General features: G+C 42.4%; 1 protein-coding gene across 2 annotated transcripts in view; it reads right to left on the bottom strand.

Annotated features, from left to right (window-relative positions):
- Positions 1-15,526, bottom strand: part of COMMD10 (COMM domain containing 10) — a 340,599-nt gene that overhangs the window by 301,379 nt on the left and 23,694 nt on the right. For both annotated transcript variants that reach the window (XM_030193511.1, XM_030193512.1), the window contains exons 3-4: positions 5,008-5,118; positions 9-164 (exon numbers count right to left, since the gene is read on the bottom strand). In XM_030193511.1, coding sequence (XP_030049371.1) covers positions 9-164; positions 5,008-5,118 — 267 coding nt within the window. The remainder of the gene's footprint in view (positions 1-8; positions 165-5,007; positions 5,119-15,526) is intronic.

Genomic DNA, 15,526 nt, shown 5'->3' with positions numbered 1-15,526 from the left:
TACAGTACCTTCTTGGGGGCCAAAATCCTCTGCCTGATCTTCTCCACAGTTTCTTGCCCTGATACAGCCCATAGGCTAGAAAAGGCCTCGGCCTTATCTGTATTCAGATGAATGTTCTCCAGCTGCTGCTGCAGAACCAGCGGTTTCACATTTTGATAGACTGCCTATTTAAACAAAAATAAATAAATAAAAGAAACCAATTTCATTACCTTTTTAAATATATTTCATTGCATTTCTAAGTATATACAGGGGCATTTTCTAAAGGATATCAAGTCAAAATTGGGATGTCCTGCTCATAACATCCAGAAAAAAATGTCCATCTCACAGCCATTTTAGAACAGGTAATATGTTGGGGGGTTTTTGTTTGAGAATATATGCGAACGTCCACAATGAACAGCCATTTTACAAACTGAAACATCCAAATTATGAACGCCAAAAATCCAGGGATAAGGGCATCTGGCTGGAAACATTTTACAGAATTGGCCACACAGACACCCTTGCAGAGCAGCACCCTAGTGATCAGTGCAGCAGACTGTAAACCAGGGCACCCAGGTTCACATTCCCCTACAAGTCTTATTTTAAATGCCGAGCCCTCCTGGAACAGGGAAAATACCTACTGTACACACATCAATAGCCTTCAGGCTTGAAGGTGTCAATCTATGTACAGTAGGTATATGTCTGTTTCTGGAGGAATTAAAAATTTTAAAGGTAAAAAAAAAAGAGCTGAAGTGGGAATTGAACCTGGGTCCCCTGCGCTGACCACTAAAATATTACTCAGACCTGCTTTCTGCTTGGTTCAGAATGCCCATAATACATGATGCTGTCAGAGAGCCTAATATTCCTTTCCAGTTTCACTTTCTGGGGAGAAGGAGGGGGACAGCAACCACTGGAGGTCATGCCTTAATCCCTCCAGTGGTCAAGCTGCTCAATCAGAGCACCTTTTTGTAGCCGGACATAACAGAAACAGGTTTAAATAAGTGTCCTTTTTAGACTTGGATGTTTCTTCCTTTTCATTTATTGCTGTTGTAATTTTGGGCCCTCCCTAGTCCTGCCCAAAACACGCCCACAGGGTGCCCCCTTACTATTTGGATAACCTGTAATGTAAGATGTCCAAATTCTGCTGTTTCAAAATCGTAATTTGGTTATTTTGGAAGATGGACAGGATTTTTTTGCCATTTTGAGACGTCCATATGCTTTGAAAATTAGCCCCAAAGTCATAAACTTCTGTTCCCAAAACATTCAATTCTAGCTTTATGATTACAGTATTTAAAAAAAAGGACATTTTTCTCAGATATTTATTACAACTGAAAACATTAAGCAGAAGAACTAGCAGATCTGCTATGCTGACTTAGACCAAGGCCAATCAAGCCCAACATTCTGTCTGACAATAGATAGTTCTCTCATATTCAAGGGTCTGGTTTCTGTAATCCTGCAGCATGTACGCATATATTAGTGAGCTACTTAATATAGTTTAATATACAAAATTAAATAACCCATTTTAAAATACGAAATACAGACCAGTCCTAATGTTCAGCAGCAACCCTTTGCACTATCATGCAGAAGGTCTCCAATTTTTTCCTTGCTGAGGTGGTTCATTGCAGAAGGGCCACACTCATGATTGTGGGGTTCCAGAAGCAGCCTTCATTGCACAGCACTCAGCTCAGGGCTGTTGCTGCAATGATCAAGCTAAATTTGCTAGAGAGGAAGTAAACAACAGATTTGGGGTTGGGGGAATCTAATGGCAGCAAGAATGAGGAAAGCAGCTGTGAGAAAGCAAAGTTATTCACCTGTAGCAGATGTTTTAAGAGGACAGCAGGATGAATATTCTTACTGATGACATCATCCGACTTAGCCCAGCATGGAAACACCACAGTGTCCTTTCTAGAAGCATTTGGAAGTGGCTCACTGTACATGCATGTGCCTTCCTGCCCACCATCACTGTGTGGGACCAGTTCAGTCCGATGCAATAGCTAATAGAATTCAACTCCAATAGGGAGTAAACATTACGATCTTACAAGCTGTAATATTGTTACCTATGGGAATCCCTAGCTACCAGGTTGCCTTAAAAGAAAAGAGGCTGCAACTGAGGCAGGATCCTAGACCTCAAATAAATTCTGAAGGCCAGTGAAAAAAAACAGCTGTTGCATTGGGAATCTTGTTCTAAACAGAAGTGAGATGTGAGCATGTGAACTACACTGCAGTCCTGCAAATCTCCTCTATTGAGGCTGACCTCAAGTGGCTGCTAACGCTGCTATGGTTCAGACATTGTGATCCATGACATGATCTTCCAGAATCAGCCCGGCTTCGGCATAAGTAAATGATATGCAATCTGCTAGCCAACTAGATAAAGTGTATTTACCGATGGCTGTCCCTATCCTGTTTGGGTCAAAAGAAAGTCAGGTAGACTGTCTACGGGATTTAGTCCACTCCACACAGAAGGCCATGGCTCTTTTGCAGTACAAAATGTGCAGTATGCTTTCACCATAACGGGCATGTGACTTTGACAAAAAGGTTGGCAGAACAATTGACTGGCTAAGACGGAACTCCAATACTACCTTAGGAAAGAACATGGGATGCGTGTGTAAAACCACTCTGTTGTTGTAAAACTTCCTGTAAGGTAGATAGCTACTAAAGCCTGAAGCATACTGGCCACCACCAAAAATAAGACCTTCAAGGTCAGGTACTTCAGGTGGCAGTTATCAAGGGTCTCAACGGGAGCTTTCATCAGCTGGGTAAGGTCTCACTTGAGATCTCATGACACTACTGGGGGCTTGGTGACAGGTTTTAGTAGAAGCCCTCATAGGCAGACTGGATAGGCCATTTGGCCTTTATCTGCCATCGTATTTCTATGTTTCTATGAGACAAACAGCTAAAGGCTGAGCAGATGGTTTTACCTTTTTACATTGTGATAAGCTACAACTCCACTAAGGTGAACCCTTATGGATTTGGTTTTTAGACCTGACTGACAGATGTAGAAAGTATTCAAGCAGTTTTTCGTTGGGCAGGAAAAGGGAATCTAGGGCCTTGCCCTCATAACAGACAGCAAATCTCTTCCATTTGAATCTATAAGATCTCATAATGGAATCTCTTCCAGAAGTAAGCAAACACTCTCCAGTAAGTTCAAGGAGTCCACATCTAATTCTCAACATCCAAGCAATGAGAGCTAGGGACTGAAGGTCAGAATGTAGGAGGGATCCCTTTTTCAGTGATGAGGGTAAAAGGCACAAGAAACAAGCCATATTTTGCTACAGTGGCCATCAGCCCACAGAGAACCCTCAGTCAGATGTACTAAAAACTAATGGGTCAACTAATAGACCTGGGAATGAGAGAAAAATAGAGTGGGGTACATGAGAGGTGTGGTGACTCTGGACGTAAGGGAGAATCAATGTGTTCGTATTTAACATTGTGATTCATATGTATTTACAAGGACACATTAAAAAAAATGGTAAGGTACCAGTTTGTAAAGCATTAGCCCGCATTTGGCGAGACTGCTTTCTCCACTTCAGGGCACACCTAAATATATTCTAAGTTTAAGATAAGAAAACAGTTCCTCCCTGCTCCCCACACCTAATACACAAGCCTGTCATCCATTTCTTGGTTCTGTTCTTCTCTATGTTCATTTTATTCCTAGGTCCTTTTCATCAAACACCCTTAACTCCTTTTATTACAAGTGTGTTTCATTAGAAGTTATGCTCTTTAAATATTTACTACCCTGTCTTTGTAACTTGTCTTGTCATAACAGTAATTTATTATATTACTACTTTGTATTGAGCCCAATGTAGTGGGTTTAGTCTTGTTCATGAGTTATACTGCCACTTGCTGAACACAGGAAAATCGCATGGGCATCCAACATGCCCCCAACCTAACCAGCTGGCGTCCTGGCAGAGGTGTGAAGTGATGCAGAATATAATTGGAATATGCTGTGCTCACAACAGCTTAAATGGTTTTCTTTTTCAAATGGTAAATTGCCGAGCAGACAAGGCTGTCATGGAGAGACTGCAAGAATGCACCAACTTGGAGTCACACACAGCACAACCTTCCTGAAAGTCCTACTTGACAAAGCAGTACCACTGCACACTTCCGTCAGAACACAAGAAGAGACGGAAGCGTTCAACTCCATAACACCAGCTGCAATTTGAGATTAGCAGGGGTTTCCCCCCCCCCCCCCACTCCCTTTGGATGGTTTCTTCCCCTCTCCCAACCTAGTCCAATCTGTCATGTCTGTCCTCAGCCAGGGGCTACAGACCATGGTTCTCTCAATCACAGTCACAAGGACATGAAGACTGGCCTCTAGAAATGACCAAGACTTCCCCTTATCTCCCCCAGGTTCTGAGAGCTTCCTCCACAGAATTCCCAGCCCAGGTTGGCCCAAGAAGCAAAATCCCCTGCCTGGGAATCTTACCTAGGTTTTCTGCATGCCTATTAGGTCACAGGAACAGCGCATAAGCAGTATTCATGGACAGTAGGCAAAAAGCTAAAAGATATGATGGCATCTCTTTAAATGAGCTATTACTGACTCAGCTTAGAAAGAAATCACTAAACAGAAATGCCCAACAGTGAGCATATTATACAAAGAAAATAACCTATGACACTTCTTTGTACTAAGATAATTGTTTTTCACTGCTGTACTAATCTTCCTTTTATCACATTTTGTTTTATGAGCTGACAAACCTGGAAATATTTCCCACTGCTAATTTTCTAGCACGAACAAAACTTTCTCAGTGTCTCCAAAGCACCACTAGACCAAGTTCCCACAAAGCACAGAGGGCATGTCTAAAATGTTCTGAATATGAGCAGAATTCTGTGGGACACAAGTGGATCATCTCCTTTGTAAAAAGCATGGAAGATAAATACTCTAAACTAAAACCTGCCCAGGTATCTGCAATCAACACAATTTTCTTTCCCATTAAAGGGGCCTGCAAACTCTCTTTGGGCTTTCTTATGAGGCGTGAGGGAGGGCTGGATGGTGTTGTGAAGGATACCAGCTGTGCAGCCATACAACAGTACCTGCTCTAAAATAAAAGCTATTGTCTCAAGCAGCAGCTGAAGGTCATTTTTCTCCAATGAAAATGCTGTTTGAAGCTTTTCTTCCTCTTCTTCAGTGAAGCTGCGTTCTGTCTGTAATGAGAGCAATATGAGAGATTTTATTCACAGCATGCTTGCTTAAAAAGATATGACCCTTCACTTCTTCCAATAAGCATTGGCTGGTAAAAAAAAAATTACATACTGTCAATGGGATTAGCAATGTGTGTCTGCTTTATATGATTCTGCGTGAAGGAGTGCAGTTTCTCAGATTTAATAAAAGCATCAATAGCCAACTCTTACCACATCTGCCTATAAGCTGCCTTCAAAAAAAAGTGTGCATCCTGCTGTACACCAGAGAACCACTCAATTTTGCTAATGAAGCTGTGTCAGGGAAAATTTGTTTAGACCACATAAATTCAAGCTGAATTAAATTAGTTGGAACTTGAAGGGAAAAAATTCTGTTTTATTAATTCATCCCTGGCAAAGGCAGTATAGTAAATGTACTTAAATGTGATTTGTTTGATTCTATAGTGCAGAGTAGAGCACTCCCACACAGCATCACACCAGATGTACCAGGATTATCCCCAACTATTTTGACTCTGAAGTTCACATCACCTCCTGCTCCATTGGAAGCCACTAGAAATAGTTTTAGCTGCAGGCCTGCTTACAGTGCCGGCAAATACATCTGAAGGTATAAAGGGAAATACATACTTTTTCCGTCAAGAAGGAAGATTGAGTCAGGCACATATGCACATTATGTCGTCTGATGGCTCCAAGCAGAACTGCTCTCCTACAGTTCAGAACCTTAGTGCAAAGTTTTGAGTACACACAGTGGTCTCCTCAGCTCTGGAGTGGAGGAGTAGCCTAATGGTAAAGTACACTGGCCTGAGAACCAGTGGAACTGGGTTCGATTCCCACTGCAGTTCCTTGTGACTCTGGGCAAGTTACTGAACCCTCCATTGGCACACGTAGAAAATAAGAACCTGTATATAATATGTAAATTGCTTTGATTGTAACCACAGAAAGGCGGTATAACAAATCCCATCCACTTTCTCTTTCTTCAGTTTTATATTTTCTGCTCTCTCACATACTTTGTTCTCGAGTCTCTTATAATAATTCTCTTGTTGCCCAAGTGAGGCTTTCAAGATGTAGCAGAAAATTCCAGAATTTGTACATACGCACGAAGGGGGTAATTCTGTACAGGCGACAAAAGCAAGCCACCTAGAAGGTGTGTGCTAAGTGCAAATTCTCTAATGGCCTTCAATTAAAACACTTAACTGCCGTTATAGAATACCAGCTTAAGTCCACAGGTACACGCGTAACTTTAGGTGCAAGCACGTATGCTAGATCTATGGCAGGTGTAAATATTCGCATGTAACTGATAGTATACTAAAAGCTTAGAGCATAAGTTCTTGGCACAGCCCTCCCCCAGCCACGCCTCTCTTGCAGTTACACGCTATAGAATTTAGGCACTAACATTATAGAATAGTGCCTAAGTGCAGTTAAGCATATAACTCTAAATTAGGGTCAATTAAACTCTAATAATCACTGATTATAGGTTATTGTCAATTTGCACTTAATTAGGCAATTAACTACCACTATTCTATAACCTGCACAAACAATTTTGTGCACTAGCCCCTAGATCCTACATATGATTTAGTAGCTTGATATACCGCACTTCCTCAAAAAAGATAACAGAGCCCAAATTTGGGCATGCTTCTACGATACGTGCACAACTGATCTGGCTATTGAGCTGTTAACCATCAATAACTGGATGTTAACAATCAATTACTGATGTTAATTGGCACCGATCAGAATTTGCATGCATATCTGGCTGCGTGATATTCTATAATGCTGGGTGTCTAAATCACAAAAGGGGGTGTGGCTATGAAAGAGGCATGGGCGGGTCAGGGGAATCCTAAAAAGTTGCACGCAGAGTTATAGAATAATGCCAGGACTAACACAAGGTTTCATCAGACTTAAGTTTTGGAATTGGCACTAAGCACTATTTTATAAAGTTTGTGTGTCCTTTATAGAGTGGTGCTTAGCACTGATCTTTTCCAGCACCTATTTTTGAGCACTATTTATAGAATTCAACACTAACTGCAAAACCATGTGCACAAAATTATAGAATGAGGGAGCAAATGCCTCCCATGCCTTGCAGAGGAACAGCCAAGGGTGGGGGTGGGCAGCAGCGATTCCCACACACTGCCTGCCGTTCAATGACCTCCTTGCAGCCACTAAGCGCTAACCTAGAAGCCTCTCTTCTGCTGCAACTTCCAAATTCTTACCAGTCAGCATGTGGCAAAGAAGCTTCTGGATTAGTTCTTAGCAGCTGCAAGGAGGTCCTTAAGCAGCAGGAAGCATGTCAAAAACACTGCCACTGCCGGCAATCCATAAAATACGAGAGGGAGAGATGTGGGTGGGATAGGGAAAAGAAGGGAAGGGGGTGAAAGATGCTAAATGGGATGCGGGAAGACAGGGGAAAAATGCTGCACAGTGGGGGGGGGGGGGGGAAGAAGGGAGAGATGCAGTAGAGGGGTAAGAAAGGGAGAAATCTTGCATAGGAGGTGGAGGGGAGGGAGACATGCTGCATGGAGGGATAGGTGGCAAGAGAGGGAAAAATGTTGAACATAGGGGTGGAGAGGAGGGAGAAATGGTACATGGGGAGCGAGGAAGAAAGGTTAGACATTGGGGTGGAGGAAACGGAGAAATGTTGGACATGATGGTAGAAGGGAGAAAGGGAGAGATGCTGCATGGGAGGGGGAGAGAGAGAGATGGTGGACAGTGGGAATGAGAGGGATAGATACTGGACAAGGGGGTGGTTGAGAGGGAGGGAGAGGTATACAGGAGGTGGAGAGGGGAGAAAGAGGGGGAAATCCTGGCCGTGGGGGAGACGGCAGAAGGGAAGAAAGAAAGAACAGGGAAATGTCAGGCTACAAGGGTGGGGTGGAGTGGGGAGGGGAGGAAGAGAGATCAGATGTTGGGCTAGAAGGGTGGAGGGAGGAAGACGATGGGAATGGTGGAACCCTGTGGGAGAGGCCAGGAGGGGGTGGCAAGAAAATGAATGAAAAGACAGTGATTACAGAGGGTAGAAATATGGTAATGGGGAGTAGATTAAAGATGAAAGAGAATTTAGGACTGGGGAAGGAGTGAGATGAGGAATGGGAGAGCTAGCGGGTGAAAGAAGAAGATGGAAATTTTATAGGTAGTTGAAAAGTAAAAAGGAGAAGAACAAGGGTGAGAGAGAAGCAGAAAAGTGCTAAAAAGGAATGATCAATATGAGGCAGGTGTAGTGAGGGGACACACAGGAGAGAGGAAAAAAAAACCCAAATGCACTGCAGTCACTTGAAAGAGAATTAGCAGACGATAGACAGGAGAGCAGAAAAGAGAAACTGGAACCAGCAAGATAAGAAAAAAAATGTCCAAACAAAAGGTAGAAAGAAAGAATTTTATTTTGAATGTTTTAAATGGAATATGTTAGCTTTTGGAAATGTGCATAGCAAATGCCTTTGTACTGTGTTCAGTAGAAAAGGAAATGCATTTCTGTTTTATGTCTCCAATGTTGCAATAATGCTAAGTTTAAATTCTTGGGGTTCCCATTCAATTTTTGTCTAAGTATTTTTATTTCTAATTTGTGATCCCTTGTTCTGTATTTGGTGAGGGTCTGTTGGTGTGATAGTAATGGCAGGTGGGAAATCGGAGGGGAGGCAGAGAGGAGAGGGAATTGGGGAGGGGGGGCCCTTCTTTATTTTCTGACCTGAGCCCAACCAGGTATAACACCAGTCCAAGCTCAGCAGTTGGCAACAGCATCCTTGAGCCATCGACATCTAAGCATGTGTTGAGTGCTGGCATCAGTGGCTTAGGGTCATTGCTGCTGCCTGACAAGCTTGGTAAAAGAGAGTTCTGGCCACCTTCAGAGCAAGTCTTCAGCTGACAGAGCTTGGGGATCTTCATTAGCTAAAGTATATATATTTTAAGGTGGTGGTAGGGCGGGGCAGAGAAAATTTTGTGCACACCCACTTTGGGCTCAGGTCTACCCAAAACTGGCTACGCCACTGGTGCCTTTGTCCTAAACGTGACCAAAATGACTGCAAGCACCGCTCAGACTTAGAGACCATGAAGAGATCATCTCAATCAGAGAGCATTTGTATGCCAAAAAGAAGTTGGTCTTGGAAAAGTCTTCCAACAAGGCTTCCTTGACCTAAGAATCCAGTTGACAAAGGGCAGAGGCTGGAGGTATCCAAGCCATAGCACAGCCACTTTTTTGAACACCTGCAGATGTGAGCAGAAGGGTCTTGCGTTACTCCAGACAAAGAGCTAGTTAAATGCAAGCAAGCCAGCACTGATAAAAGGAAGCACTTGAACTCCATTACTACAGTGTCATAAGTACATAAGTGTTGCCATACTGGGACAACCCAAAGGTCCATCAAGCCCATTATCCTGTTTCCAATAGTGGCAAATCAAGGTCACAAGTACTAGCAAGATCCAACAACAGTATAATACATTTTATGCTGCTTATCCCAGAAATAAGCAGTGGATTTTCCCCAAGTCCATTTTAATAATGGCTTATGGACTTGTCTTTTGGGAAGCTATCCAACCCTTTTTTAAACCCTGCTAAGCTAAATGCTTTTACCACACTCTCTGGCAACGAATTCCAGAGTTTAATTACACGTTGTGAAGAAATATTTTCTACAATTTGTTTTAAATTTACTAATTTGTAGCTTCATTGCGTACCCCCTAATCCTAGTATTTTTGGACAGCGTAAACAAGTGATTCATGTCTACCCGTTCCACTCCACTTAGTATTTTATATACCTCTATCATATCTCCCCTCAGCTGTCTTTTCTCCAAGCTGAAGAGCCCAAACTGTTTCGGCCTTTCCTCATAGGGAAGTCGTCCCATTGCCTTTATCATTTTTGTCGCCCTTCTCTGTACCTTTTCTAATTCCACTATATCTTTTTAGAGACGCGGCGACCAGAATTGCACATAATATTCAAGGTGCAGTCGCACCATGGAGCAATACAAAGGCATAACGATACTTGTCAGTGCCTGTTTTGTGGAACTGTCCAACGCTAAAGAAAGTCCCACCACTTAGCAATGCCCTAATCCTAAGATGCTGGTATTGGTTACAGTAGCTGATGAATCTTTGACATCTCTTCAACTGCCAGAGCATTCCCACTTATTCCTTCAAAAGATGAACTCAGTGAAGAAATACCTTAAAGATGCATCAGTGGTCGCTCTATGTTAGAACTTAATGAACCATCACTCCCTTCTTCTTTTTCCTGCTCTTGTGTCTCATTATCTTCTTCAGATTCACAGCACAAACTAGCTCAATCCCTTCTTCTTTCCTCTCTGGACTCACTTGCATCCACTGTGGATGGCCTACTAGACCCTTTGGACATACAGCTCCCCTCCACTGGAGCATGAGGAAGAGGAATTTATGTATTTCCCTTCTTACTTTTATCCTTCACTTCCATGGAATGAGTCCGCATACAAGGCCATTTCATATCCAGAGTTTGTCAATAAGATGGTTAAAGAAGTACCCTTTCCCCTTCAGCAGAAAAACACGCTCAAATTAGATGTCTTCAGGTTTTTAAAATATATAGAGAGACCCCAAAGACAACAGCAGTAGTACCTGTATATGGCATGCTCAAGGTCCAACAACTCTGCATGTGGTAAAATCCACTTTCTATTCAGTCAGTCTTTACATTGGATATGAGATTAAGTCCAACCATGTACAGGATTAAATCAAGTCCAGTTATCAAACTCTTCAGTAATTATGGAAGAAGTTATGTGAAAACCCAAACAAAATGCAGAAATAATTCTAATTCTCTCCATGGCAAAGGTTCTAGATTGATGGGCCATAAAGGAAAGAAAGTTCTTCAGGGAGCTATGTTCTCTGCTAGAATAGCCATCCACCTACTCTATAGAGTGCAATATATGCAAACCATCTTCTACAAAGTGAAAGTCTTCATGCCAGCTCTCGCTACACAACCTCAAGAGAAATTAGCATTTATTCTGGCTAATGAACAAGGCACTCACTTTATCAGGATTGCTTACGATTCCTTTGAAACCTCGGCTAGGATCCCTAATTTAGAAACTGCAGTCTTACACCTAGACTTTCACTTCAGGTTATCAGATGCGCCTTGTGCTGGGGAATCGCTCTTTGTGAAGAAAGTTAAGGAGACTGTGGACATGATGAAAGACCGTTTGCTCCATGGCTCAGCATCTCTCGAATGTTCAACCCTCCACATTGGCCACCTCTGCTAGGCGCGCCCCATTCAACCAGTACAAGTTTTACTATGAAAAAAACTCAGGGAAAACAAGCTGCAGTACCTAAACCTTGACAAAGGGGGAGGGCTCAAATTAAACAGGTGACTCCTACCCAAACTAAGCAACAACTTTCTTATTGACAGTGATCTTCACATCCAGTCTTTCTAAAGCATTCATCCTGCTGTACCAGTGGAAGTAAGGATTCAGGTTTTTTTTACTAACTGCTTGGCAGAAAATCACAACAGACATTACTCTTAATTACATTCCAGAATGCTAAAATAACAATATTTGTTACTTTTGTATGCGTTCCCTCTTTGTCTGCCCTTTACCCAGGGTCAGGTAAATGTGTTTTAGCCCCACAGGTGCATAGATGTTGACTTATGCTAGTATTCTAGCAAAAGATATGGGCGCCCAGGAACAGTTGTAGAATTAGGAGTGGCCTAGTGGTTAGGGTGGTGGACTTTGGTCCTAGGGAACTGAGTTTGATTCCCACTTCAGGCACAGGCAGCTCCTTGTGACTCTGGGCAAGTCACTTAACCCTCCATTGCCCCATGTAAGCCGCATTGAGCCTGCCGTGAGTGGGAAAGCGCGGGGTACAAATATAACAAAAATAAACAAAAAATAAATAAAATTAGTCCCTCAGGGGGAGGGCTCAAATTAAACAGGTGACTCCTACCCAAACTAAGCAACAACTTTCTTATTGACTGTGATCTTCACATCCAGTCTTTCCAAAGCATTCATCCTGCTGTACCAGTGGAAGTAAGGATTCAGGGTTTTTTTTTTTTCTGCTTGGCAACACATTATGCAGGATATCTACTGCCTCAGATTAAACAGTCACCCTCCACATCGTTTTCTACTAAGGGGAAAAAACCTCCTTCCAGCCACCTGTTACAGAAGGAGATCCACCTACTTCTCCAAACCAGTGCCATAGAATCCATCCCACCTCAGAGAAGAAACAGGGTTTCTATTCAAAATACTTTCTCCTCATTCTGTAACTTGGTGCCTACATTTATGCATTGAGAGCATGCATAAGTTACAGAATTCTAGAACTTACACGTGACTGTAACAGTTACATGTAAGTGCTAGTTGGGTGCTAAGTGGTATTCTATAACTTTAGTGTGCCACTCGCTTTGTGCGTAAATGGAAAGGGGGATGCACATAGGGAGGTATATCTAACATTTATTCAAGTAATTTACAGAAGCTACACACAGAAATGCCACATTTTGGCACATGTATTTATGCTGCCTACTGACATGGCATAAGTGAGCATGCCTAAATGTAGGTGTGTGGGAGCAAAAGAGCCCTACAGAAAGGCACTATGCATGAACCTGACGTTCTGGTTAACAGACTTAGGCCAATGTCAGGCTTGCGCTTGAAACAGGACTCAGGCTTGTGGGAACATTGCTGATATATCAAGGCTGAAGAAAGGCAAAAATAACTCCATCAACAAACTTGTTTACAGAAACTGGGACCTCATGGACCGGAGAAATCAGCTTATGGTGCCTAAGGCCCTATTTGGTCCCTCAAGCCATAACAATGGAAAACCGCAGACTCGCTGTCTTAGTCAGCAAGGCACTAAACCAGAGGAAAGGGTATAAGAAGCCTTTCCTAGGCATAATAAGGGCTGCTGCTTGATATTATCTTGTGCAGTTCACACGAGAGTTGCTATCAGTCTGGACCAAGCCAGTCACATGCAAGCCGGGCACATGCCCGCTGGGGGAGAGCTCCTGCCTGCTGACTGTCTGGGGATACTGGTCTGTTGACTGACCATCCAAAGAGAGAGACCGCCTACCATCCAAGCTTGATGCCTGCTTCCTTCAAAGTCCGACAACCTCCTGACTGCTTCTGTCCCTTGAGTTCGTGGGAGAGCCTTTTTTATCTGCAGGTTGAACTTTTCTTTTTCATAGTGTCTTGGGGAGTCAGGTGTCCTAATAAGATTCAGGACTAGGTTGTGTGTGCGTTCTCTACACTGCCTTGACAGGTACATAAAATTCAGTATTTTAACATCATTTTGGATAATTCCACATAAGTGCATCATCTCTGCTTTACTGTTGCCTATATAATAAACCAGTTTTTCTATTTTTCTTATATCTGAGCCTTGTGTCTTATTCTTTCAGTGTTATTTTTGGGCAATAGTGAACTTGGATTTTGCCGTTGGAGGGATGTCTAATTACGCCTAATTACATTCCAGAAAGCTAAAATAACAATATTTGTTACTTTTGTATACGTTCCCTCTTTGTCTGTCCTTTACGTGGGACTAAAATATGTTTTAGCCCCATAGGTGCATAGATGTTGACTTATGCTAGTATTCTAGCAAGAGATCTGGGCGCCCAGGTGCAGTTGTAGAATTAGTGCTCAGTGCACTGCATCTAGATACCAAATGTATAGCACACAGTTATAGAACTGTCCCCTTTCTCATTCTAAAAAAGATGGATAGGACATAACCATCCATTGATCTCAAGAACCTCAACTGTTACCTGCTCAAGGAAAGATTTATAATGACCACTACTCCATCAATTCTTCCTCTGCTCAAGCGAGATTGGATGTGCATCCTGGATCTCAAAAGAACTGTATATGCCTATTCTAATCCATCCTTGCTGCAAGAAATACCTCAGGTTTTCCCTTCAATCCAATCATTTTCAGTACAAAGTTCTCCCTTTTGACCTCTCCTCAGCACCCAAGGTGTTTTCCATGCATCTCACTGTGACAGCTGCACCCACCTTCACAGACAAGGCCACAAAAGTTTTCCCACACCTGGACGACTGTCCTCTATCAAAAGCCTTCATTCTTCTACAGAATCCAACTTCTTCATTCTGGGGATCCTTATCAACTTCCAAAATTCCACCCTTTGTAAAACTATTCTAGCATCAATACTATTTTATTCGAATACACGTATATTTAGTCCTTTTTATGTAAGCTTTTCAATTATTTATCAATTTAGTTTTGTTTGAATGTGTGGGAACTGATGAAATGACTGTTTATATAATTTTTCATAAATTTACATATCCTTGGCTATAGCTAGCTGACAAACTCAAGAGTGTTCTGACCTCATAAATAGTCTCTCAGTGTAAGTATTCTGAGGTCCATCTTTTGATATTGGGGAATGCCTCTAATCGATCTCTTCGCCAGTGAAGGGAACACACAGTTCCTCTTCACTGCTCCATTCTTCCTTCTCCCCTGTCTTGCTGCAGATGCCCTTACGTTTCCATTTACTTTTTCTGCTTCTCCATGCCTACCCTCCAATTTCACTCACTGAATGTGCCACTCGCTTCATCCAGAGCTCACGTCTCTGGTCCTCACATCTGGAAACTAAGCAGCCTCTAGCATCCTGTGTGAAAAAACTATCTACATCCTGAAAAGGCTTCTTCTGTGTAAACCAGTCAAGAATCTTCCATGAAGATGCCTTCAAGATCTCAGAATGGGGACAGTAAAAAGTCTAGTCACCCAAAAGAAACTCTGGAGGTATTTAAGCTCCCAGCGCAGTCACTTCTTGAGCAGTCTCCAGCTTCTATTCTTGATGTTTCTCAGCCCATTCACCATAAGAACATAAGCGTTGCCATACTGGAACACATAGAAAGCCCATCAAACCCAGCATCCTGTTTCCAACAGTGGCCAATCCAAGTTACACGTACCTGGAGATCCCAACAGTACAACACATTTTATGCTGCTTATCCTAGAAATAAACAATTGTGCCTGTGCTCTGTCGAGCATCAAAATATAGCAAAATATTTAAACACACATGAATACAAGTGTATTGCTTCTTCAGCTTATTGAAAGTGGAGTAGTCTCATATATAACACACGATAAAGATTATTTGATTTTTCACCCAATGACTGGGTGTATTATCTGTGTGTATTGTCTAATCATTGACTTAACCTCCACCACCCTTTGCTAATCTTATACATGAAAATATATTTCTGTTTATCAATATGCTATCATCTAATTTTATGCAGCACTTAGCTTGAACAAGTTGGTGCTCTTAAAACCCCGACAGGTCCCCGTTTCGTGGCTACTTTTTCAAGGGGGAGTCACCAGTTCAAGTAACTGTCTCAAGTGCAACTGCAGCAGAGTAATGCTGCAGTTGCACTTGAGACAGTTACTTGAACTGGTGACTCCCCCTTGAAAAAGTAGCCACGAAACGGGGACCTGTCGGGGTTTTAAGAGCACCAACTTGTTCAAGCTAAGTGCTGCATAAAATTAGATGATAGCATATTGATAAACAGAAA

Source organism: Microcaecilia unicolor, chromosome 2 (genome assembly GCF_901765095.1).
Source record: "Microcaecilia unicolor chromosome 2, aMicUni1.1, whole genome shotgun sequence".
NCBI classification, from domain to species: Eukaryota; Metazoa; Chordata; class Amphibia; order Gymnophiona; family Siphonopidae; genus Microcaecilia; species Microcaecilia unicolor.
Note: the sequence above shows the minus strand (reverse complement) of the source record. Positions and strands in the feature narration are given on the sequence as shown.